The sequence below is a fragment of the Ischnura elegans genome, chromosome 2 (assembly GCF_921293095.1).
Source record: "Ischnura elegans chromosome 2, ioIscEleg1.1, whole genome shotgun sequence".
Taxonomy (NCBI): Eukaryota; Metazoa; Arthropoda; class Insecta; order Odonata; family Coenagrionidae; genus Ischnura; species Ischnura elegans.
Window position 1 is genome coordinate 93315047 of NC_060247.1, and position 25189 is coordinate 93340235.

At 40.1% G+C, this 25189-nt stretch overlaps 1 protein-coding gene across 1 annotated transcript in view; it reads left to right on the plus strand.

The window, feature by feature from the left end:
• The first annotated feature begins 384 nt into the window (after positions 1 to 384).
• LOC124154183 (organic solute transporter subunit alpha) overlaps positions 385 to 25189 on the plus strand; it is a 31903-nt gene continuing 7098 nt past the window's right edge. Inside the window, exons 1-2 of the mRNA XM_046527747.1 lie at positions 385 to 853; positions 21551 to 21702. Of these exons, the coding sequence (XP_046383703.1) occupies positions 718 to 853; positions 21551 to 21702 (288 nt within the window). The 5' untranslated portion in view covers positions 385 to 717. The remainder of the gene's footprint in view (positions 854 to 21550; positions 21703 to 25189) is intronic.

Genomic DNA, 25189 nt, shown 5'->3' on the forward strand with positions numbered 1-25189 from the left:
CGCCACTGCCTCCCTCAGGGGCGTAGGCGGTTTCCGTGGTTTTTAGGGATTTCCAATCTCGCCCTGGGGCGCGGAAACCGATTCCCGCCATTCCCTATCCTTGGAGATAGGGAGGAGAGGAGGGAATGATAAGATCCGAAAAATCACGCGAAGCGGTGGCGGCGGCGACGAGTGGGCGGTGGATTTTAATCCCCCATATGGAGTCGGACGGCGAAAGAGCGCGAGAGGGGGAGGGAGGGAGAGAGAGATGCGTGAGTTTTTCTCTCCCGACCTGCCTCTTTCTAGGAAGTGAAATGGAGAGTGTTGTGCCGCACTGGGTGGGGTGGTTTGCCCCCGCAGATCACTTTCCTTTTCAGTGAACCCACCCCCCCTTCCCATCCCACCCTCCACAACCTGCTCCAGCGCCTTCCTCATTCCGAGAGAAAGAGGAGCGTCTACTCGACGCTTTCTTCGTGGGGGAGGAGGGGTTGACTGCTCGAATCTTACGCCGTGCGCTACTCATGCACGCGCTAACATTCATTCAATCGCCCACTACCGACAAGCGAAGACGTAACAGTGTCGCCTCCTCCATCTTTCCACTGGAAATACTGCTTTCGCCGCGTTTTTCTCTAGGGAGTTTGTCCGTTCAGTGATAGCTTTCCCCAGGTTCGCTTGACCCGCTGACATGGACGCCTCGACCTAACGCCTTTCGAGTGACTGAGAGTGAGAGAGAGAAAGATGACCAATGCTTATGATTCCCTCGCGGTGCGGCCCGCCGGCCCGTGGACGCCTCACTTTGAGAATGACAGCGGCACCGTGGAGGCTGACCCTTGCCCGGATAATTCCCTGCCCGGTGTGCGGGAATACCTGGCCGGTGAGTTGAGACGCCAATATTCATTTTGGATCAGGGGTATACAAAGAACATACCGCGGGCCAAATACGGGCCCGTGGGCTCTAGAGGCTCTCTCAAACGGCCAGTGGAAATTTGTTAATTTATGGAAAAAAAATACTGGAATTCACTTGTATATTGCTAAGATCATCCTCCATTAATGTTGACGTGCCGAATTTACCGAATTACAATAGAGGCTCGCCGAATTTTTTTATGTTTTCTAATAAATAATTAATAATAACTCTTTTCCCGGCGTGAGGGAGTATTTGGCTGGTGAGTTGAGTTCGCCCATCGTCCATTTAGATTGGGGTCTCTAGACTACAGCCAGCGGGTCTGATTCGGCCCGGGGAGATCTTTTTATCTACGGATAATTGAAATATTCATGTGTCCTGCTAAGATCATCCGATTGGCCCTAAGTTTTTAAAGGAATTGAAGTAGAGTCGCGCAGAAGTGTCTTTTGATGAAAACCAGGGATGTCAGTAGAAACTAAACGAGAGTCAAAGCCAGTAAAATTTCAATAGTTTCGTTCCCTGGAGCGAAATATAGAAACGAAACTAAATGGATTTAAAGCCGGGGAGCTAAACTCATGGTCGAAGCGAAATCGGAGTCAAAACTGCTTCGGTTCGAAACAAAAGCAAAACTTTGGGACGAAACGAAACGTATTATAGATAATGTTTCGCACCAGAGGGACCACGTGCTTTACCTTCGAACAGTTTAGTTTCGACACACACATCGAATACGAAGTATGGTTGAATGACGTAGAGATTCGACCTACCGCCATTAGATGCTTGGGGCACTCATATTTTTACCATTAACAGGAGAACGGTGAACACAAACTGGCCATTCGATTTTTAAGCTCGATGTTTTAACCTCTCTACATGTATGTCAAACGTAATGGGTCGAAACTATTCCCTCTTGCCCCCCTCCATTCAACTTCTGGGATGGAAACTTAATTAAGAGCAGCGGAGTTTCGATTAATTTAGTTTCGTTCTTGGGAGTAAAGTCGAAACTAAACTCCTTGGTGATTTTAATTTTATGCGGAAACGAAACTAAACCTAGGTCCCGTATTTTCGTTTCCCTCCGGGTCTAAAAGAAAAATGTACGTTTCCTTTCACTTGCCATCCCCGTTGAAAACACGATCAAATAATTCAAAATATCATCCATGTTTTCATTCTTTTTAATTTGGACTTCTAACATGCAATCGGTCCCCGAATAGCTGTTTGATAGTTTGATCGGTACTCTGGCAGAAAAATTAGGAGACACCTGTTTTAGACTATAGGGAGCGGGGGCTCAAACTCAGAATAAATATAAACAAAGCTGAGAACAAAATTGGTACGCGATGTTATTGCAGGAACAGGACAATTTTAGCGTATGAAATACCTATAAAGAGATTTTATAAGCATCCAGATTCTTATCCTTATTCGCGGTATTTAATGAAATGGAATTCTCTTTCTCCATGATTACTTAGCTATTGGAAATAAATTTTCCAGCCGAAGTAACTACTTATAAATGAACGCTTATCGTCGGATTCAGCCTCTTAGCCCTGTGAGGGATCACGCGTGTTCTTAGTGGTCTTGTGGTGTGCGCAGCTGCAGAGAATCGCTCTTTTTCATATTTAATTTGAGGATTCAAACCGAATTGAACCTACCCGAAATTATTTTCTGGCTGCAGATTTATTTTAGATTTATATTCTTGGGATTGACCGAGAGGTGGATGTTAGATTTTTGGGGTTGAGGGAAAGGAAAACCACCCTGCGTGTGAATAGTGGCGGATGCAAGGAATTCTCCCGATTCAGGAAGATCTTTAACCTGAATCCTTGGAAGAAAGATAGATGTGGAAAAACACGGGCTCACTCACTTAATTAACTAGAACGTTGATTGAAATAGGTAAGGGAAGATCTCACTCCAAACTAAGCCCCGGCGTTTGAATTTCACTCATTCACATTTGGGGCCAATTTTTTCCTCTGGGCCACAGCACACTTTTTGTATAAGGTTCACCGGAGTCTTCACACTGGATTTCACCGCGTGACCCTCCAAGTATTCCCACAAGTAGCAGCAGGGATGCTGACTTAAAAAACTATTGGGGGGGGGGGGGGGGGCAAACCGGGGATATGGCTCCAGGAAATTTTATGAGTAGTGATTTTTAAGTTTTTTAAGCATTTTAGTAGAGTCAGTTTAGTAGAGTTTTAGTAGATATGCATGGGCGTACCCAGCGAGGGGCAGGGCAGCTGACCCCCCCCCCCCTCCTAGAAGCAGAAATTGCAAAAGTCTGTAAGCAAAATCAGTACTGAATTGAAACGAAAGTATACAACAAATTTTCTTTAAGCCCACGAAAAATGATATGTATTAGTATAAGATATGTAACTAAAATGAAACTATTTTTTCAAGGAAATAATCTCATAAACTAATAAAGCGTTATTATAATTTTCTTAAAATGCTGGTTTTATTACCTTTTCCATGCTAAAATGTCACAACTTGGCTTGCCCTCCCCCCTAGTAATGATCCTGGTCACGCCCTTGGTCATATGATTAATATTAGAACCCTTATAACCGAATCTCGATAACTGGACACTCCGGGGAAAATCAACAAGCCTGACACAATATTCGTCACACCCATAACGAATTTTTTAGGGGCTCGGGCCCCCTCAGGCCCCATGGAGTCGGCGCCACTGAGTTGCAAGTAACTAAAATTCTCGAGGAAAGAAAATTCTAAGCTTATTTTAAGAGCCGATGGGTAGAATGTCACGACAATTCACTTATATTTTTTATGTGGAGAGGGGAAGGAAAAAATCTCAGTACTTGGTATCCTCTGGGCCTGAGGCCATTAACCGTGCCTGAGAGGTGACAGCGCTGACCAACTAAAAAATTGGAGTAGTTGGCCAGAGGGTGGCCCCGAAATGTTGCCATCTTTCTTGGTCACGCGGTAATATGTATCTAATTGAGAGAGCAGGGACCTGTGTACAACGTGACCGTGGTCGTTATAAATGACTTCGTGGTCATGAAATGAACGGTTTATCTGTTTATACCTACTCCCTATCATGGGTCAATTATTCTGAGATTGGTTTGGAGCAGCTCTTGACTCAGTTACCCCATCAACTGGTCTTTTCATGTTTATGTTTGTCTTTCCGCCTTTTATCACCCAATGAAAACATATCTATTATTAGGCCTTCCTCTATCTGGTAGGCCTTACTTTTCCTACTTTCCCATGAATTGCAGATAGTAATTAAGCGGTTTTCGCTTAGTTGCTATCTGCATCTGAGTTCCTATCTACGTAATGCCATTAAAATATTGATTACTTACTAGATGTTTGGACTTACTACTGGTTGTGAGATTATAATTTTTAGTGGTATGTTGCCAAAGTTACATGCTTTGTTTTAATTATTTGCGGAGTATTTCATTTCGATTATGAAATCCGAAAATTCATTTTCTGTCATCAATTTAGAGTTAGTAGTTCCATGTTTTCGGCCGAATATGATGGTATTGGGACGAAAAAAAACGGAAAGTTTATTAACGGTGAAAATTATTTGGTCAAGTAACAAATGCTATCATTTGAAAAATTCAAAAGCTTTAACTTGATGGATGGGTGATTAGGGCCGACTCTTCTCGGAGGGTGAAGATGTCTTCCAGGGGAATCCACATCAGTTGGAAGGTCCCTTGTCATCTCTTCATTTGAAGACTCCATGAAAAAGCCGCCTGTTTGGAGAATCTGCTTATGGAACGTGTTTTCTAGCCAAAGCTTCGACGAGAAACATAAGGGTGGATGATTAATCAAGTACTTTCATAAACATTTTATTTTCCCTCTCAGCTAGTGGGAAGTCTATCACAGGTACACGGAGTACCTACAGGATCTACAATGAAACTTGAATAACCATTTGCAATAAATATTTACCAAAACGAAAAGCACCCGTGACCTATATTTTTATCTCGTGGGTAATGATGGATGAAGTTTTGTGGGTCTAGGGACGTAAACAATATTTAATTTGCAAAAATTTGGGAATCATTACTTCCCACCCTCGAAGTTTTTAAAAAGTCATATATTTTTCTATAATTATTGAATTTCATGTAAATTATTGCAAATAGACTACATTAATCAATTTATGAAAGGCCTCAAGAAGGAAAAATGCAATTTCGAAATGCCTGAAAATGAAGTGTCTTCAGAATGATAACCATAACCTAGTATTAATTACTTACACGATTAGTTGCAGCATGGGAAGATTAAAGTTGCAATATAAATACATATAAGTACTATTAATCGGGAATTTGAACACAAATTGATATGGCTGCGATCTACCCCAGCAACCGCGTACGTCGAGTGGCTTCCATCGCAGAATAGAAATCTAGATTCCATTCTAAGTTACGTAAATCGCTGTAAATTTTCTCCACAGAATCCGCTCTCTAAATGATGTGTCACGTCTCGTGGTTAGATTACGCTAAGATGATGGATTACGAAACAAAAGGCTTCACTAAAAATATGAGAAAATGTTATGTAAACTCCATTTAAAGTGTAAAATCACAATCAATTTTTTTGGACGTTCCATGACGTTTTCCGATCCTCTTAAAATACAAACTCGAAACGCTGTCGAGTGACTAGAACAGGCCAGTATATAAAAATATTTTACGGGCTTCTTCCCTGTTTCCAAGAATATGGTTGGACAGATTAGGAAGGGGTTTGAAAAGATCAGCCATCGTCATCAGGAAATTCAACGGATCAACCTAAGTGGGGTATATATGAGTATACGTAAGTATAAATTCTATTTGAAGGCAATGCGAATGACGTCGAGGTGTTTGAAAGAGGTCGCAGGCTTTTCGATAAATGATAACTTCCACGATCCATTCGCTGTAAACTTTCCCGATACCGAACGTATAATTCCGTAGAACTAAGCAGTTGAATAAGCGACCGTGCATGGAGGCATTTCCTTTGTAAAAAGAATTTAGATAAAAAGGTAATTTGAAAATAAACACTTGGAGAGTGGGATTTCGAATATTTATTATGTAGCTATCGGAGAACGGTCGCACTATCGCGATGTTTTGAACGCTCACAATAGACATGGTACTATATAATAGATAGCGAGATAACACTCAGTATAGATCCAAATGTCGCAATAATGGGAGAATTCTTATCGTCTTCATTGCTGCGAATGCGTATGCTCATTAAACAAAAACAATACAGACATTGCTCGCGAATACTTACATGTAATAAATCAAATTAAAAAATTAATTCTCGAAAATAATGATTTTATAGAATGAACTAAGAGTAATCTTGGTAGCAGATAAAAATGAAAAAAGCCGGAATCCGCCTCCAAAAATGTATATAATTTGCGAAGACTGCTTTTGAATTTTTTCGGCACCGCGATGATCTATTGCGACGTAATGCAGCAAATAAGTTTGAATGTCCAGGTTAAAAAAGTATCGAGTATAAAAGATCATTGGTTAATTTTTTCCGAGGACTTTTACAGTGAAAGGATAACGAATACAAATACTTCTCTCTTTCGGCGTTTCAACTTGTTGGTGCATAGTTTTGGATGAGTGAGTGTGGAGCTCACGTCAGAGTTACCCAGAGGCTAATAAAATAATTGATTTCTGGCCGCACGTGGTAGAAGAGTTCTTTTTTTCACTCAACATGAAGTCACAGGGTAATGGGTCAACATATAGGACTCATTTCCATCCCACAGAAACAGAAGGCTGATTTCTGTTACCAATTCGGTCGCATTTTGATTGGTAGTCAAAATTGTCCGCAGCGCGGTGGTGAGTGCAATGCGATCCACTTTTATCCAATATTATGCAGTATAATGATTGCCATTGCGAGGAACAGCATTGAAAATTTATACATTTTATAGATCACATTGCCGTGTATATAAATTTCGGTTACTACCTCTAATTATACCTTATTTCCCCACGAAAGTCGGATCAATTTGTCCGTCAGCGACACAGGTGGCGACTTTTATAAACCCATTTACATGCGCGATGGTTGACAACACATTTAGTGGCGAGACTCAAGGAGGTTGGCGAGACTTGAGGATCCTCTTATGTAATATTCGTGTCACAGGATCTTAATTTCTCACCCACAGGTCAGTGCGGCATTGCCTTTCCATAGGTGACACCGCACCGCAGTGGCGTAGCCAGGAATTTCGTTCGGGAGTGGGGGGGGGGAGTCCAAAATCAGGGGGGAAAAGTTTTGAAAAACAGGGTACTAAATAATGGGTTTCAAACTAATTTTAACCCTTTTTATAATCGAAAAACTTCATTTCTTAACGAAATATTTTTTTAATTCACGATTTTTCAATATTTTGTTTTCTTTTATGAAGGAAAAAAATTGTGTTTTTATTTTTCGGGGGGGGGGGGGGGTCCGGACCCCCCGGATCACCCTCCTGACTACGCCACTGCCGCCCCGCGAAAACAATTTGGTTTTAAAATACCTCAGTGGCTACTGATCGCTCTATCCAATAGGTCATCACGCTCTCCTTCCTCTGTTAATGCTTGTATGTATTAATAATTGATGAATGCTGCGTATGTCACGCCGCAGCTGATTCTAGATTATGTGATTTCAACGGCTTGATGTTCATTAGTTCGGCTTCGTGACCAGGAAGCGCCCAACTAATTCCATCGCGGAAGTGTCGAACAGAATAAGTAAGTCGATACGGCCATAGTCCTGCCTCAGGGCCTATTCTGCATCTAACCGTTATGGATCCGCTCTCTTATTCGCTGAGGGAGCTATCGCTAATGCTTTTCTTTTGTAGTTCCTGCTCATTCCTTCTAACCTCACTCCCCATCACCCCTTCCCCTAAGTCACACACGTGTTTTCATGCGGAGCGCTGTTTAAAGGGCGCGGTTTTCACTTTCGGCTTTCAAATCATTGCTCACTTGAATTTCTCTGACGCAGTTTAAGGTTTTTCCTCTCCAAAAGTAATATTTATTTTCAACTATTTGTCAATACAGACGTAAAAAAATGCACCCTACATAAGTGACATCTTTTGTCGTTAAAAATGGAATTTAGGCTTCCATGAATTCGGATGAATCAGTGTATGTTTTTCACTGGCCCTTTCTCTGCTTTCTGAATTTTTGCATGGCAAATTGCATTCTGAATTACAACCATTTTCATTTCTCGTTTCCATTTTGAATTCATTTGTAGGATTTATTTGCTTTACACTCAGAAATAGGGCGGTGAAGTTCCCTTTTCGAGATGTGACATAAGTTGTGATGAACTCATAGTCAGCTCTTGAAGATGTAATGTAATGTCAGCTCTTTCATACTCTAGTTCCAATCTACAATTCCCCATCCATAAATATGCATCGCTATGAGTCTATAGAAATGTCGAGATAATTCCAATCCCATTTCACAAAAATATATCATGGACGTCGAATTTATTTTACAATATTCATGACATTTTCTTATGTGCTCCTCGCTTGCCAGGTGACTTCATGACACGCGGTAATAGTTTTAGGCCTTGCCGCAACGGTTGTGGCCAGTTGCAGAAGTACTGTAAAGCTGATAATGTTTATTATCGTTGAGGATGCGTTCTGAGTTTAAACTGCCATTCTAAATTTGCGGCGGTGTCACCGCCACATTGATTATTCGATCCCCAACATGATACAAAATAGGTGCTATGTAGAAATCACGGCCCCTTATTAAAATATTTAGTTCGATATTCTTCCGCATGCAAGTATTCAAAGCCTTATTTTCTCAAGATTGTTTTGGTATTGGATCACACTTTCTGGCCGGAAGAGTAGTCCAAAAAGATGGAATAGGTGCTGTCAATAGTGAGAAATGTTGTCGGTCAAATATTGGCTCGACTCAGTGGGTAAAACCCGAGAGGTCGGCACTTGTACGGAAGACATTTACACTCAAAAAGGAAAGCCTGTAAAAGAAAAACAATATCTTGAGTCTCCATCGCTTAGGTCAAGATTTAGCATTATAATTGAGAGTTTTCAATTGCATACAGCCTCCATTCAGCCTTGAAGTCATTACTTGGTATTATTTTTACAAATTCGTTTTCTATTCCGGGTTCCAACGAATATACGGAGCTTGACATTTGCATGTTGTTTATTCATAGGGCTACCGGACGATGAACCGGAATTCCATCATTCTCTTATTTTTTCCAGCTGACTTCTTTCGTAAACTTTCTTTCCGCCGTGAACCTACGTTTTTCATCGAATTTGACTTAGCCGGCTTGCAACGCTCAATGTACCTCGTTCACTTTAACATAAAATCTCTTGTTTCTCTTATGTCTAGGTATATTTAGAAACCAGAAAAATATTTCTGCGGCTTGTTTGATGCATGCATATGTTGTACTAAGTTTCCTCATACATTACGTGATAGTCGTTGCATAAAATATAGTCATTACAGTTTTTGTTACCTACTCTATGGTTATATACCACTGTTCTCAGTGATTGATGCTATTTTCTCGAAGGAATATTTTACTCTGTGGTTTACTTTCCCATCGGAATAGAATATATGCACGTAGAAGTTCTTACACATGAAATAAGCCGTGGCAAAGGCAGAAAATGGCTCTGGGGAGTTGGGAGGAGTTTTCATATCGCGAAATCAACATTTCGAAGGAAGCCTTTTTATTAATATATTGATAATAGATAACATTAATTGCCATCACTGTAAACTTATCGTGGAAGGTTACTCGGAATTTCCATCAGGTCAGGTTCTCCATCACGACCGACGTTTCTATGTTCGAGTCGTCCATCGTCATCAGGGAATGATGACTATGGGTCACTCGTGCATCGAAACGTCGCGTCGGCCGTGATGGAGGACCTGACCCGGTGGAAATCCATATATATATGAAATTTTTAAATGTACGATCTTCGTTTTTTTATATCACTATCCCCATAGCGAAGAATAAAGCCATCCCTTTTCTCCCCCCCCCCCCCTGCCATGACCTCACAAATGGCCTAGCACTTTGAGAAAATGCTCCTAAAATTTCAATAAAATGAATTAATGCAAATCCACTGGGTAGCTGAACTGAATTTGGAAGAAAAAATTCTTTTAGAAAAAAGTACGCTCTCACAATTTTCATACCGTCCACGATAGAACTCTTGAGAATACCCATAACTATTGAAAAATCCTTGAGAGGACTCATCACTCCCGATTGACTGGTACATACATATTTTCTCGAGACGAATTACTTGTTTACACTTCCACCTTGAAAGTTTCAGGGTACAAAGAGTGGATCCTCGTTCACACGCTAAATGCTCTGAGATTTTGATGATGATAGCCTAAATTTTAATCTAGTTTGTGTGTCTCAAAAAAGACAACATGTGATCAGTCTGACGCAGCGATGCATCGTAAGCCTCGATTCATTTTCTCGTGATCACCAGTGCTTTAAAACGTCAGAGGTATTCTTGCTAAGTCACCGCTATTCTCAGTTTCACCGAAATATGTGATTATCGGAACATCTCAGTCAAGTATATCAACAGCTGCGAGTTGTTCAGATCCTCGTGATTTTTTTTCGTATCGAACCGGTCATGTGTCTTAATTATCTGAATTCACATTTCCCAAAGCGTTTCTTTTCGAGGGCATGCGTATTTTTTTCCTGTGATTCTGTGATAAAGTGACGACGGCTTGGATGTGGAAGCTATACATCGTTTGATATTATCTGATATGATATATGAAGATGGAATATATTCCACTCATAGACGTCTAGCACACCTAACCTACAATTGGGAGACCTGGGCTTGATTTCAAATCCAGTTAAATAATGTTTACCCAATTTTCTTATTTGTTATGTAAACATTTAGGGATTGCTGAATCGGGAAAATATCTACGGCCAAAACATGTTAAAATACAAGAATGCTCCAATGGGCGTAATAATTGAACATTCGTCGTTCTAACGGAATGAGATTACTGCTTCAGTTTGCGGGAAAGGGAGCAGTTCACCGCGGGGAGCAAGAGCGGCCTCTCAACCAGAAACCCTTCAGGCTCGCTCTCTCATCTAGCCAGGGGTGGTAAGAAAGGACTAGAGGTATCATATTGTTGCTGCCTGGGATGATATCGCACTCATCTCTTCAACCCTGTTTTGAGGTGGCATCTTCCTTTATTTTGCGATGAAGAGGGCCAGTTGATTGCTGAAATTCGCGTATCGTGTGCAATATCACCGTCGGCAGCCTCGGCGAGGTTCTGTCAGCCCTTTCAGGAACCCTGGCATCAAGGGCGTTCCCAGGATCAAAACTAGAGGGGAAGCCGTGGACGTTCAAGTTGTAACACAGAAAAGGTTAAGGAAACCAAAATATCAAGAAAATTATGACAGCGCTTTATTAGTTTGTTTTTAAACTATTTGCTCGAAAAAATATTTTTTTAATTTAATTACGTGTTTTATACCAATATTACTTTTCTTGGATTTAAAGTAAATTAGTTCAAAACTTTCGGTTTGAGCTAATTTATTTTAATTTGTTTGCTTCTAAGGGAGGGCAGTTGCCCCACCACTGGGTACCGCCATGCCTGGCAAGGTGAGTGAGTGAGTGTTAAAGCTTTCTGGTTGAGAGGCTGTGCTTGGTCCTGGCGGTAAACTGCTAACTTTCCCGCAAACCAAAGCAGTCATATTAGTCGGTGCGAACCATAGGTCTTCAATTGTTACGGCCATTGGGGCATCCTTTTATTCTGAAATTTAGGATTTAGTTATTATGAAATACTTATCCATTTTATTTTAAATGTACCTCAACTTTTGTAACGACAATTGATGGTATCATTATTAGTAAATGACAATCCTATACCGTTTATATGGACTAAATGTTAGCGATACCTCATGCACCTATGTAGTCCTTCCGCATTTTTTACCGCTAATTCATCCCGTTATTGAGTACCTACTTCTGAAGCGCTCTGGATCTAGGGCACATTTTTCCAATCCGTAGAAGTGTGTGAACCTCTCAGTTTGTCAAGAAACCCACTTCGGACTACTTATTTTAGCTTCTTGCCCATAACCAGACTCGCAGGCGATTAAGCCAAATTGTGTTTCAGCGAATGAAACATTCCTTTGACATCATATTTGCTCCATATATTTTCAACTCGCAACGCATTTAAGGTCCCCGTTTCATTGGAATTTTTTTGTGTGCGTTGAGGTACACATTCAGGGCTTTCGCGGAAAACTGGCTGGCAGCCACTGACCTAGAGTAATTAATATCGGGGATCATCAGTTTGATGCACATTTATTTGCTGATTATTTTCTTCGTAAAACTGGAAGCCGAATTATCTTGGCAAAAGAGGAGAAAATCTCCATCCGTGAACCCAAAGTTTTTCGTTGGAAGTTCGTTCTTAAATAAGTAAATCTTCTCGGGTTACCAGTTGGGCTAATATGTTTCTCTCAGAGCTTTGGAGCCTGGCTCGCTTTCCAACATCCAAGTCCTTAAGGATATTAATTGAGGCTTCCGCAGTGTGGTGCATTAGGCGCAGCTAGGCTACCGGGTTGTCCTCCGCGTCGATTTATCTTCGTTATCGCAACGTGTGAGGGTTCAGGGGAGCCCTCCGAGGATACAACGCACCGGGGCCGGGAAACCAAGCCAGTGGCTTATACGCCCGATCACCCGGGGAGGGGGAGGAGGGGAAGGGAAAAAGGAAAGAGGCGCCGCCGCGATAGGAGCCGGACGACGCCTCTGGGAGAGGAAAGGTGCGGAAGGAACGGGAGAGGGAAAAACACTCCAACGCTATAAAATCGAAGAGGGCCCTACTAATTAGCGAAACCAGGCAAAGCCGTTAATGTGCCAGCGATTTTAGAGGATTTTCCCATGAGGAAGAAAAATGGCAGTTTCGCTGGAGTTGCAGCTGGCGTCTTCAGGTTTGAAGGGTCGGTTGCAAGTTTTTTCCCGTCTTATATAGGGCTTGGTTTTGGCTAGGTGCGTTCTGATAGGTCGGTGTGTGGAAGAGTGAAACCCCTGGAAGAGGCTAGAAGACTAGCTGCGCATCCTTATGGACTAAGGCCTACCTCAGCCCATAATGTTTGTGCGTAGGCAGCTTTCCAAAACGCTATGAGAAGTGGCGGGGACCTAGATAAATTTGGAATGGCTTTGATTCATCCCACGCGCCGGGAAAACGTTAGATAATTTATTTTCTTTCTCTCATCCAAAGCTAAAGGCAATATGGAAACATTGCCTGAAAAAATTATATTCATAAATATAGCCTTAAAACTAAGGTACCTACACAGAGACTAATGAGATAAAAACTATAAGCAGCGCTTTACAAAAATTCTGGGTCTTGAATCTCATGACCCTTAGATCTCAGATAGCTTAAGCCTTGATTCCTTGCAATTGAATTCCTTGAAAATGAATAGAATGATAGTCATAACAGAAAAAAATTAATCAGAATAGCAATTATTTCAATAATTTTATACGGGGAGCCCATTTTTGGCCTACATAATTGCGAAACTATATGCGAAACCGCTTCCTTACCCCGCTTCACTTATCCTAAATGTTACTATAATGTTATAATAATATCGGCGATTGGTTAAAGAATTACTAAAACTTCCTGCTAATCATAGGATTGGCGTCGTGAGGCATTACTTTTAGTTTCTCTCGAGATCTTTTTCTAGATAAATCCTGTGTGTCTGGCCCTCCTGGCTCACCTATGTCACCATGGAGCCAACTACTTTATTCGCTTTCCCAGTTTTTTAATTCCTTAGACCCACACATTTTCGTAAAGTTTTTTGAAGGCGAGACCTTGGATTTCTAACGGCACTTCGTCAACGAAGAAAGCATACACGATCCGCCTACCCGTTGGACGCCTTCATGAGTACGATAAGAGAAAACTCGGAGATGGCGAAAGTGTCCATCTAGTTGGACCACTTTTACGGATAGCCGCTGAGAGAAACTTGGACTATGGGTGACAGTGTATCGTTGCACAACGAGGCGTCTCGTGGAGGGACTAAGGAACTCGGCGATTGATTAAAGAATTAGAATATTTATCAACGGCGCAATCACCCCTTGCGACACAAAAGATTTGTTTCTGTGAATGACGTAGTTGTGATAACAAAAGAAAATCTATCCTCTCGGAAGGGGAGGAGGGACGGACGGAGAGAGGGACGGAGTTTTTAGAACAAATAGACTTTGTGATTCTCGATTATGCAATGATCAGGTGGGCGGTATAAAGCATGGTGAGGCGCTTGACGGATTTCCGCATTATTTACTCTCTCGCGTAGAGGGATAAGGTTTCCAAAACAAACGTATCCAATTGCGAAATCTTAAAATTATTTTCATGTCCCTGCGATATTCCAATATGAGGCCGCGTTTTTAACGATTCATCCAAAATTGTAAGTATTTCGGCGACTATGACTTCAAAATCATCGAGCGCGAGCGTGTTGTCGAAGTTGTCTTTCATCGTTGGCGAAAAAATAATACCTATCCTTACGCTAAATTTTTCAAGAGGAGAGAGAAAACAGATTCGGACCTCCTGCTAGTGTAAACATTCTTTTTGATTTGATTTTGTTTACCCTTGTTGTGTAAGGAGTTGCCTCATTGAACAACGAAGAACTAAGATCTATCGGGTTATGACTGGCCTGCGGAAAGAATGTATTTTTTTGTCAAATCTATTCTTATTATGTACCAATTGCTGCCTTGTCGCTGCCATTCACTAAAACTTGATGTCCCTCATCCCTTTCTTTTGGCGATTCCATCTTTCACCTCAATCGTCCGATATAATCGTCCGTAAATGGCGATCAAAAATAGGGTGAAAGGCGTCTTTCTGTACCAGTTGTACGAAAGGCAGCGATTAGCATGACAAGGTGGGAAGGAACGTTCCTTTTTTTATGTGTTCAGTTATGAATTTACATTGATTATTAATATAAATGTATTGCGAACTAATTCGATAATATTAAGCCAATTTAAGGCTCATTAATTGGTTTGCATTATTTTTATTACAGAAAGCCACTTACAAACGACTCCTAAGAAATATTTTCGCATGAATTTAACCCTCAGTTATCCCTTCCAATCTTTTTGACTGGTTGATACTTAACTCTAAGTGTGGAGAGTCGATTTTTGGTATTTATTGGTTTTTGGAATCAATTGGAATTTTCAAATAACTGATTCTAACAACAGGAATTATCTTATAAGATAATATTAAGTTTAACTAGTAATCTTGTCTAAAAATGACGCGTTCTTCAACCAAAAATTATATTTCTCATCATAGAGTTCGCGGTCCTATTTTATAACCACGTGAAATCAGTGGCGGATACAAATGGGGGGGCGCAGGAGTCGCACGACCTCTCACCCCTTGCGGGGCCGCCCGCATTGCCTAACATTGCAGAACCAGAATTGTAACATTTTTATATCATAAGATGACATTGTCTATTTAGCATTATCGGTTTAAATAAAACTTTCTTAAACTTTGTATGTGACTTAATTATTTGTCATTGCGACAGTGTAAAGGTAGCTCAAGATATCTTGTGCGTCCCCCCCTTGAATTTTTTCAGTATTCGCTACTGGGTGAGAGGGTTCCCAAGTATGAGATAACTTCCTTGTATCATTTTCGGACAGAAAATTACTACCATTCCCTTTCTATGCATCACTTCTTAGATCTATCACCTAATTTCCGTCCGATATTGTACACAATAATTAATAGTGCTTATTTTGCCTCGATGACGGTTGCCTTAGATAGATAGTCGTGAAAACTACCAGAAATTGGAGTTAAAATGCTACGTACATGGCCGCACCCAGCGAGGGGCAGGAGGGGGCAGCTGCCCCCCTAGAAGCAAAAATCGCCAATATTTTTAAGGAAAATGATATTTTTTCAAGCAAATAATTTTAAAAAGTGATAAAGAGCTATTACAGTCTCCTCAAACAGTTGGTTTCATTCAACTTTTTCATGCTTAAATCTTACCTATAACTTGAACAACCATGGGACGCCCCCCCCCCAGTTTTGATCCTGGGTACGCCATTGGCTACGTATGAGTAACTTGTTCCATCAGAATTATGGTTGATAGAGAAAATATTTGCTAAACGAAAAGGCTTTACTTATTTTCGTAGAAAATTAATGGTAAGCTCGAGAATGAATGAAAAAGATTTCTAACCGTTTTTCATTTTATTGGTCGAGACTCTAGCGATGAAGCGGAACAACGGAAACAATATACATTTTATCTCTCGAAACGATGCTTCCATCCAATCGATTATTTCTCAAGAGCACCCGCCACTTGAATGAAATGAAATGCACTGAATATTTACTGAGTGTGAATACTATCTTTCCGATCTTTCTTATCCTTTGCGAGAATCTTTCCAGTGACACCTGCTTAGTATACACGTCTATTTGAAGTAAGTTAATGAGAAATTGATGTATAGATCGTGTGATTGTAAACAATTCAGCGGAATTTCAGTGTTTTTTATAATGCCCTTGTTGTGAATGTGAAAAAAAACATCAGGTAATTCCGTTAAAATTCTTCTGATGTTATTTTTTCATATTCTGAGAATCTCACTTCCAATCCGAAGTTTCGCGATCAGCATCGAGGCTGCATACCTACCGGGGACATTTCATGAACGTATCGTCAAATCGTATTCAAAATGCTTGCTTGTTTTATTGCTACTTATCACTAAGGACTTCTTGAAGTGCGGTAAATGAAATTCGTTGTTTGATAACATTATAACATTAAACATTTTATGCTTCTCAAGAAGTTGATGTCTCTTAAGTTTTTTCTGTTTTTTTCATCAGCTAAGTCATTTACAACAAAAGATGATATCCCTACATATAATACCACTAATTACCACTTAACATGTCTGATAATAATTTATCTGAACGTAAATCGCCTCAGGCAGGTGGAGAGGTGTCGATAACTTTTTTACGGTTTTATAGATATGTCATTGAAGACTTGGGAATAAAGTGATAGTTATTATGAGGATGGATAGCAACAGCATCAGGTTTCAAATGGATTCAATTATTTCATAAAATATTGCCTTTCACCCTTAGATATCAGATTAGCTGGTGATTTACAATGTTCACTTGTTCCTACGTTTTGTGAGCATTGAGTATCTCGTAAAAACAGAGTGGAATCCATCAAACTCGTGGTATTGTTTTCGAAACCTTACAAAGCAAAAATCGAAAATTCCCTTCATTTATATTTTTGGATAGTTATCGGTCATCAATGTAAATATATGCTTTCATCAACTGATTACATCTATAATCGTTATAACATTTTATACTCGAATATATCCTTGTTGCTTCTTCTATCATATTCCTTGGCACCGCATTCCCTCCGAATAGCAACGGAGGTGGACCAGTAGAAATAATTTTTGTGCATACATCAACGTTAACTCAAATTATGCATGCGTCAACGCCTTTAAGGCCGACTCTAATTTTGTTATGAGTATTAATTAAAATAAGAAGCGATTTCCAGCTCACAAAATACATGTGCGACCCCCTTCGGGCGTAAAATATTCGCAAAAATTATTTAAATTATGTTAATGTGATTCTGTTATTGTAATTTTGTTATTATAATTATGTTATTGGAATTCCTAACTATGCGTTCTAAGGAATGTTTTATTCATTTGGTTACATTTGTCTAAGTTTGCGACAGTTGGAGAGAAAAATGAGTGTTGTATGTTCAAGAGTTTTGACTAATTACCTGTACCATATTCAGAAAAGAATGAGAAAATTCATTTTTGTGGATGATTTTAAACCGTGATTCCGACTGCCTCAAATTAATAAAACAAATTACCTGCTAACCCAAATTTGCCCATAAGCAGGGTGGAGAAACATTGTGTCACGAAATTTTTACCCTGGATAGCTGATGCCAGTAGGAACCAAAATTACCAATAGTGTTTAGATCGAAAATGCACCATTTTTAAACCAGAGAAACTTTGAGCTAGGCGCTCCGATTTGCCGCGAGTTTGCCCTGTTGCCGGATGCTCTGGACAACTTATGACTTCGAATGCTTTGCCGGCTTTGACTGCCGGAGATCGCGCTATATCCTAATCATCCGGCAACAGGGCAAACTCGTGGCCAATAGGAGCGCTTGGCTCAAAGTTTCTGTAGTTTAAAAATGGCGCGTTTTGGATACATCGGAAGTCATGAGTTGTCCAGAGCATCCGGCAACAGAGCAAACTCACGGCCAAGGGAGCGCTTGACTCAAAGTTTCTGTAGTTTAAAATGCTGCATTTTCGACCTAAACATCATTGGTAGTTTTGATTCATGCTGGTATCAGTTACCCAGGGTTAAAAATTTGTGCCATAATTTTTCTCCACCCTGTATATCACCTGCGTATCTGCTTCGGTTTAATGGTTTGGTTATTTGGCCGATACGGTCTTGGCTCTATTTTCGTTCCCTGCTCGGACATGCATAACGTTAGTCAACCACTTCAAAGGCCGCCATATGACTTTTGTATGGCATTTCGTCAGGTATATGTACTACTTGAACTGGGATGCGGTGCAACTCGAGTTGTTTAGACCACGTCACGTTTTCAATCCAAGTCATCATATAGAAAATGCACATTGACTGCTTTTGAAACAATGAGACGCGCCTCGGAAGTGCATTCGTTTGTTATTCTTTACGAGTCATTCGCAGGTACTCAGAAAAACAATCGAGTCAGCCATGATACGTATAGAAATCGTTTTATGCAGGGGATAACAATCAATTTATAAAAAATATACGATTTTAAACCATCGCTATCTAACTCCGAGAAACTATCGCTTTGATCGGATGCATTTAATGACGTCCCAATAAACCAAGTGATAAGACGCTTTTCACCCGTACTTGTGTGATTGTTCAATAGGTTACTGGGTGATATTTGAAGCCAGAAAGAATTGTAATGAATAACTGCTTTTGGAACATGAATCACCTATAAGCAATGGGGCACACAAAACATTGGGCCTTGTTTGAGTTGATAGGCAATGACCTCCTTCCCCGAATTCAATGCGAATAACGAGCCCCTTGTCAAAAGATGGGGAAACAATAAGAGGAAAGATCTCAGGTTTCCCTCGGAGCTGTTCTCGTTTTTAACATACCCTCCCAACTTGAAATTTCTAGGGTTATGTAGTGGACCCTAGTCAGCACTTTCCTGTACCTCTCATTAAAAAAACCTAAATATTTTCTCAGATATAAAATTTTTATATAAGTGCATGAGATACAGGAAAATATTTAAAAAGGTCCTCGGTGTGTGCCTCTGTAAGTTTTTGGCTGGTAATTTGTTGCAAAAAAGACACGATGCGACCGGTGGGAAGAGAGTGATGCATTCTTTTAAAGGAAGGGGAAATTCCAGTGACCCAAATCGTAGAGAAAAAATTAAATAGGTGGCGCGAATAAGTGTTTTTATTTACAGTAATAAATACGCGTAAAAGAAATTAATAAAATTAAAAAAATTGTCCCACGCACATAGGCGTTGGTGGACGAAGGCATTAAACAACCCCCTCCGAGTAATTCCAGTGTCAATCGAAAAATGGTTCATAATGAACTAGACTTTCATATTTCCAGTGCAAATTTATATTTCATTAGTGCTATACAATTGAAATGCGTATGCATCAATCAACCATGTCAATTTTACGAAGGAGACCCTTAAAGTTGAAACGTGTGGCATCGCTTCACGGCATTCCGCACAGTAGTGCCATAATTCGCCTGTCTTCGCTCCGCGGAAGTTCAAACTCTTCTCCAGCCAAAATGGATGCTTTAACGAACTTCTGGATCCAAATCGGATGCTCCCTAGTCAGAAAAAGTCATCCGCTGTCCAAAAATCTAGGAATAGTATTTAGTAATACAAGGATACAAAGTACATAACCTCTAATATTATAGTCACTATCCCAGAAGTAAGAATCCATTAGGCATCCTTCCTTCCGGGATCCAGTGAACAGTGCACACCCTTGGCCGTAGCCAGGAAATTCTTTCCGATGGGGTTTATGTGAGGTAGGGGTAAATGTGTGGGGGGGGGGGGGTTCACTTGGAGGAGGAGCATTGAAGACCGTATTCCAAAACAATCCAGGAGGGGGTGAGGTTTTGAACCTTTACTCACCCATTCAAGCTATGGATTTTAATACACCTGGGATTGCGCAAAATGAATTAAGACATTGACGAAGGTAGCCGAGGAAAAGAAGAATACAGCAGAGATTCAGTACTCAAATTTCGCAAGCGTTGAGTGGCCGAGACCATTAAGCGCTTCCTTTTAGTTGCATACTTTTCTGTAATACTTATAACGTTAAATACTGCGTATTTACAATGGAGAGACTTATAATTACTTCTGCCATGTCGCGAAAGTTTGAGTACGGTGTAGATTACCTCGAAATCTTTTACTATCATGATGGATATTTTCGGTACTCAATAGTCTGCATCCCTTATGCCGGCTCATTCATGTCGAAAGTCTTGGCGAACCGTAAGTCCGCTGCCTGGGATATAGTGCCTGTTATACCTCTTCGCTTCACTGCTAAATTTCACAGCCGCTATCTATCTTACAAACGAATTACGATAGACCAGGAATGTGACTGATGGTTTAGATCACATTGATTTTAGCACATAGGTAACCGATCTTCTCTTAAGTACAGAACTTCCGCAGCGGAAATTTATTTTATTTGTCCGGAATCAAACTTTTTTATATTACCCATCCTCTTCACTGAGGAAGGTTACTCTTCGAAGCGTTTCAACGCATGGCGTCATCATAAGGTCAATATTATATTCACTTTGCACTGAATGGGATCTGAATCAAGTGCTCTTTCCAGTTTCTGATACCAGGCTTCTTTTTACTATCATGATACCTTGTGCACTTTTGGTGGCCTGAGAGGATAAGACCCTATCCAAGATCCAGGTTCATATCTCTTTCAAGGCAAATAATGTTTCCCTGGTAAAGTGTTCGCTCTTGCTATTAGAGTACACCAGCGCGTGACTTTATAAATGCTTACCAACCGCTAGCCTGCGATTATTTCCTAAAAAAAATACGCTCACCACATTGCATTAGAAAAATTAATTTAAAAATGTGCTAAGTAAGAGTGGAGAAGGGTATATTGATGAAGTTGTTAAAAGTTTCGCGGTCCATATGTAGTCACTTAATAAGACTTGTGGTTAACCCGCGCCTTGTGGCTCATAAGTCAACGTTTCTTCCCCTCTGCAGGGGACCTCTTCAGGACTAATGTGGCATCCTGAAGAGGTCCCCTGCAGAGGGGAGGAAACCCTGACTTTTGAGCTATAAGACGCGGGTTAAGCCAACAGTATTATTAATTAACGGCGTGCCCTCATCAAGGAGATGATGTTTTATTTTCCATTGACGTATGTATAGATTTAATTGCTTATATTTATTGATATCTGATACACAGGAGCTTCCGAATTTCACTGGTGACGGGATAAATTCATTGCAGAATTCTAAAATTGCGAGTTTAAAAAAATTAAGAGTTTTGGACTTTTGAAGTGCTAGAGTGCTAAGTGATTCAGGTGAGTGCCAGGCACTAATCTTGGAGTCCCAAGTTCAAATCCCCTTGACGCCTCAGGATCCCTTATAAAATCGCCGTAGTGCGAGGTGGCCAGGGAAAGGAACTCCCTACCCTGAATGTGTGGTACTCGCATGCCCGTGGTTTAGTCTGGGGTAACCCTATCCTCACCTATCCACGCCAAAGAAGCATTGTGTGAATGATTAAGAAGTGCAGAAGAAATTTTCTAGTGAATTAGTGGCTATTAAATCAGTAAATTCTTAATGATTACCATTTCCATTGTGATATAATTGTATAAAGGAATACTCTTAACTCGCAGCGGGTAAATGAGATGGAACTATCTAATAAACACCATTTCTTTTCCCACAGCCATAAACGTTGCCGGTGTTGCACTCTTCGCCGTTTGTGGAGTCGCTGTTTTGTGTGTAGTGCTACTGTATGCAGATACTCTGAAGCACATATTGAGGAAAGCACCGCCTGAAGTGAAAACAAATTCTGCATTCGTCCTTAGCGTTTACCCGGTAAGTACTTACCATGTGCATACGTGGAGCAATTCCTTAAATCATTGCTGCATCGCCATCTCTCTTCTAGGACTTGGCCATTAGATTTGTCTCTCTCCTCCTATTAGATTTTAGAAGCTATCGATTTCAGAGATACGTGTAATAAGGTATCCCTTATCTTCCGACGAAAAATGTTTTTAGGTCTTCATCCCCACCCTACACTCCATTTTGTTTTAATGCCTTTAAAAAATTGCTTTTGCAAAAGTCCATGAGATCGTAGTTTCCTGCCATGCCGAATCGAGCGCGAAGTTGAGCGGAAAAAAGCCCAGATTTGAAGTTCTGAATCACACCTGGGTATGCCGGTGTAGAAAGTCTTCGTAGCGGTTAATCCAATTTTATCTCTTATGTCCGTTGTTTCATACGCGTACCCATTCGGGTAGTTACTCCACTACTCATTTAATAATTATGCCAAATAATGTATACTCAATTGAGAAATGAGTGTAAAAGGGTGGATAATTACATCGTGTATTGATCATGTTTCTTAAATGTAATATATGCAAGTCTCCAGTGTTAAGATGTGGATCGTAGCGCAACGTAAGGGGCGAATACGTGGACACTTACCATCCTTAAAAAGTTCGAGTGAACCGAGTTGAACTGTTTTATTTCGGTTACTACTTGAACGGTAGCAATGAAATAAACCGTAAATGAACGGCAATTTTATTCTACGTTTCATCAATTTTATCAGAATCTCATCCTTACGTTAACAAATTGTTATCCGGCTGTGTTGAAAAAGGTACGGTTTTTTACGCTCGGAAAAATGGTAGCTCAACTTTGAACGCTATTTTGTCAAGAACATCTTCTATATGCGTGGGAGTCGATGAAATGAAGGAGTGCCCTTTGTACCTGAAGGAAAAGGAGGAAGAATCAAAAACGTGTAATAGAAATGGACGAGAGATAGAAAGGAACGAGGAAGTTGAATGAACGGTGAATAGAGATTAACCCCATGCGCTGAGCTTGTCATCAGATTTTTATAATTTTAGCACTATTTAGAGGAACAATATAAACATTTAAAAACATTTTTTCTTGTTGTGTGTGCTTTTTTATGTTAAAACATCCGTAATGTTCGTAAAGAATTTATATTTCATGATTATATGACGTATCGGAAGTAATAGAATGATTTTTTACGAGTATCGTTACCTTATTTTATTATAAAACCTTCGATTTATTTAACTAGATACTTTACAATATGAAACAATAATCACTTTTTATTTCACTGCTCTACGTTGATTGAAAACGACAAATATTATCATTACCTACCATTCCATTTAAAAAGAACCACAGGAAAAAATAAATAAAGGATAGGAGCACAATATTCAGAAAATTAATTGAAGTGGAAGGGGTTTAAAGGAGACAGATGGTGCGATGGGACGAGTTTTAGGGAGAGAGAGGGAGGAAAGATGGGTAAGTTGGATGGTAAGTAATGAGATGTTGGGTAAGCGGTAAGTGGGAACGAAACATGAGTGGGACAGGGCTCTTGAAAAAATGAAGAGTTGGTAATTCTATCCAATCAAAGAGTCTTCACATTTGAGTTTTAAATGTTTAATCTCGGTAACTAATCAATCGGTTGCAAAGAAATCAATTTGAAAGGAGAAGAAAATGTAATTTTTTTCTCCTTTCAAAATATTTTTTTCTGTGAAAAATGAAAGAATAAACTTTGTTATGTTCACTCAGTGGCGCGTTTTGGAGGATAAAACCCCCCCCCCAGAGCTCACAGATATTTTTAAGGTAAATCTATTTTACTTAACTGGATTAATATTACTTATAGAATAGTTAAAATATCCCTCAGAAGGCCGTAAAACTCACTATTTTGAACCATTTCTCTTAATATTATAATTTTCTGGTGAAGGGCCTCTGCACCTCCCGCTTGCCTTGGCGGGTGTGCAAACCCTCATACCTCCAGTATTAGTTGCGCCTGAAACCCCCCCTCCCCCCTAGCCTTAATTCCTAGCTGCGCCCCTGTGTTCACTAATACTATATTTGAAAAAGCACGGGCTGGGTTTCAAAACTCATTTACATCGTCAGGTATTTTATGAAACCCAGGATTCCCGGGTTGTGTTTTTTCAAATATATTAGTTAACCTAACAAAGTTCATTCCTTCATTTTCCCTAATGGAAAGGTTTCACACAGCTAATCCTGAAATCATCAGTTGCGTGTCTCTGTTCCGAAAATTTCATAGGTAATTCATAACAGCATAAACAATCTTTTACCGGTTTGTATATGAAACAGAGGTTAGAGTACGGTTTCATTCACCTTTACATGAAATAGAGTTTAAAGTACGGTCTTCACGCTCGGAAAACGGTAGCCCCACAATGAACGCTATTTTTTTCAAGAGCTTTTACATGTGTTGTAATGTGACTACCTGCTGTGTTCAGTGGCGTAGCCAAGAATTCCGTTCGGGAGGGGGGGGGTCCAAAACCAGAGGGAAAAATTTGGTAAAAAGAGAGTACTAACAATAAGTAGAGGGGTTCAAACTAATTTTAACACTTTCAATAATCGAAAAAACTTCTTTTGTCAAAGAAATCTTTTGTAAATTCATTATTTTAAATATTTTGTTTTCTTTTATGAAGCGAAGAAACTTTTTATTTTTCGGGGGGTCCGGACCCACTGGAAACCCCTTTCTCGCTACGCCACTGACTGTGTTAGAACGGACTTGAAGAAATACTTATCTTGAAGCAGAATTTTGTAGTGATTGTATTAGCACCAAAATGTTCCTAATAGTCTTTGACATCAAGTGTTGGATAGCCACTTCGACCAGTTGTAGGCAGTTGCCTACTTTTCAGGGGTTCGAAGAGTTTTTTTTTCATCCCCCCATTCACCCTCTTTCTCGCGGAGCCAAGGTCGTAGAGAGCGAGGGGGATGAATCTTGGGGGTAAGTCTGGGCGATATTGAAAATTCAACATCGAGTTACTATATTTTTTAATATCAATAATTGGCGAAAACGATGTCTAACATTGGGACTCTAAATATAGTGCATCATGAAAAATCAGACCGCTTAATAAACTAGGAAACAATAAAAAGCGAGTCCTATAATAATCGGGCCCGGTATTTTTTTCTCGGAGAATATATCGTGATATTTTATCGAAAGGTGAATGCTTTTGGGCCCGAAACTTAAGACGGGAAATGTATCGTGATATTTTTATCGGGATTCGATTTTAATCGGGGAAGATAAAAATATCGGTACTGGTATATCGAACGATCATTTATCGCCAATGTTTAAAACTTTACATCGGAATCTCGATATTTCACGATATATCGATGTATCTAGAAGATATCGATAGATATAAATGTATCTAGCTAACAGAAGGAGTTCCTCCGATTTTTACGGATTTTTAGTGTGTTTTTGGCGCCTGTGCACAAGGGCGTACCCAGGATCAAAACTAGGGGGGCAAGCCATGGTTGTTCAAGTCGTAGGTAAGATTTAAGCATGGAAAATATGGTTGAAATCAAC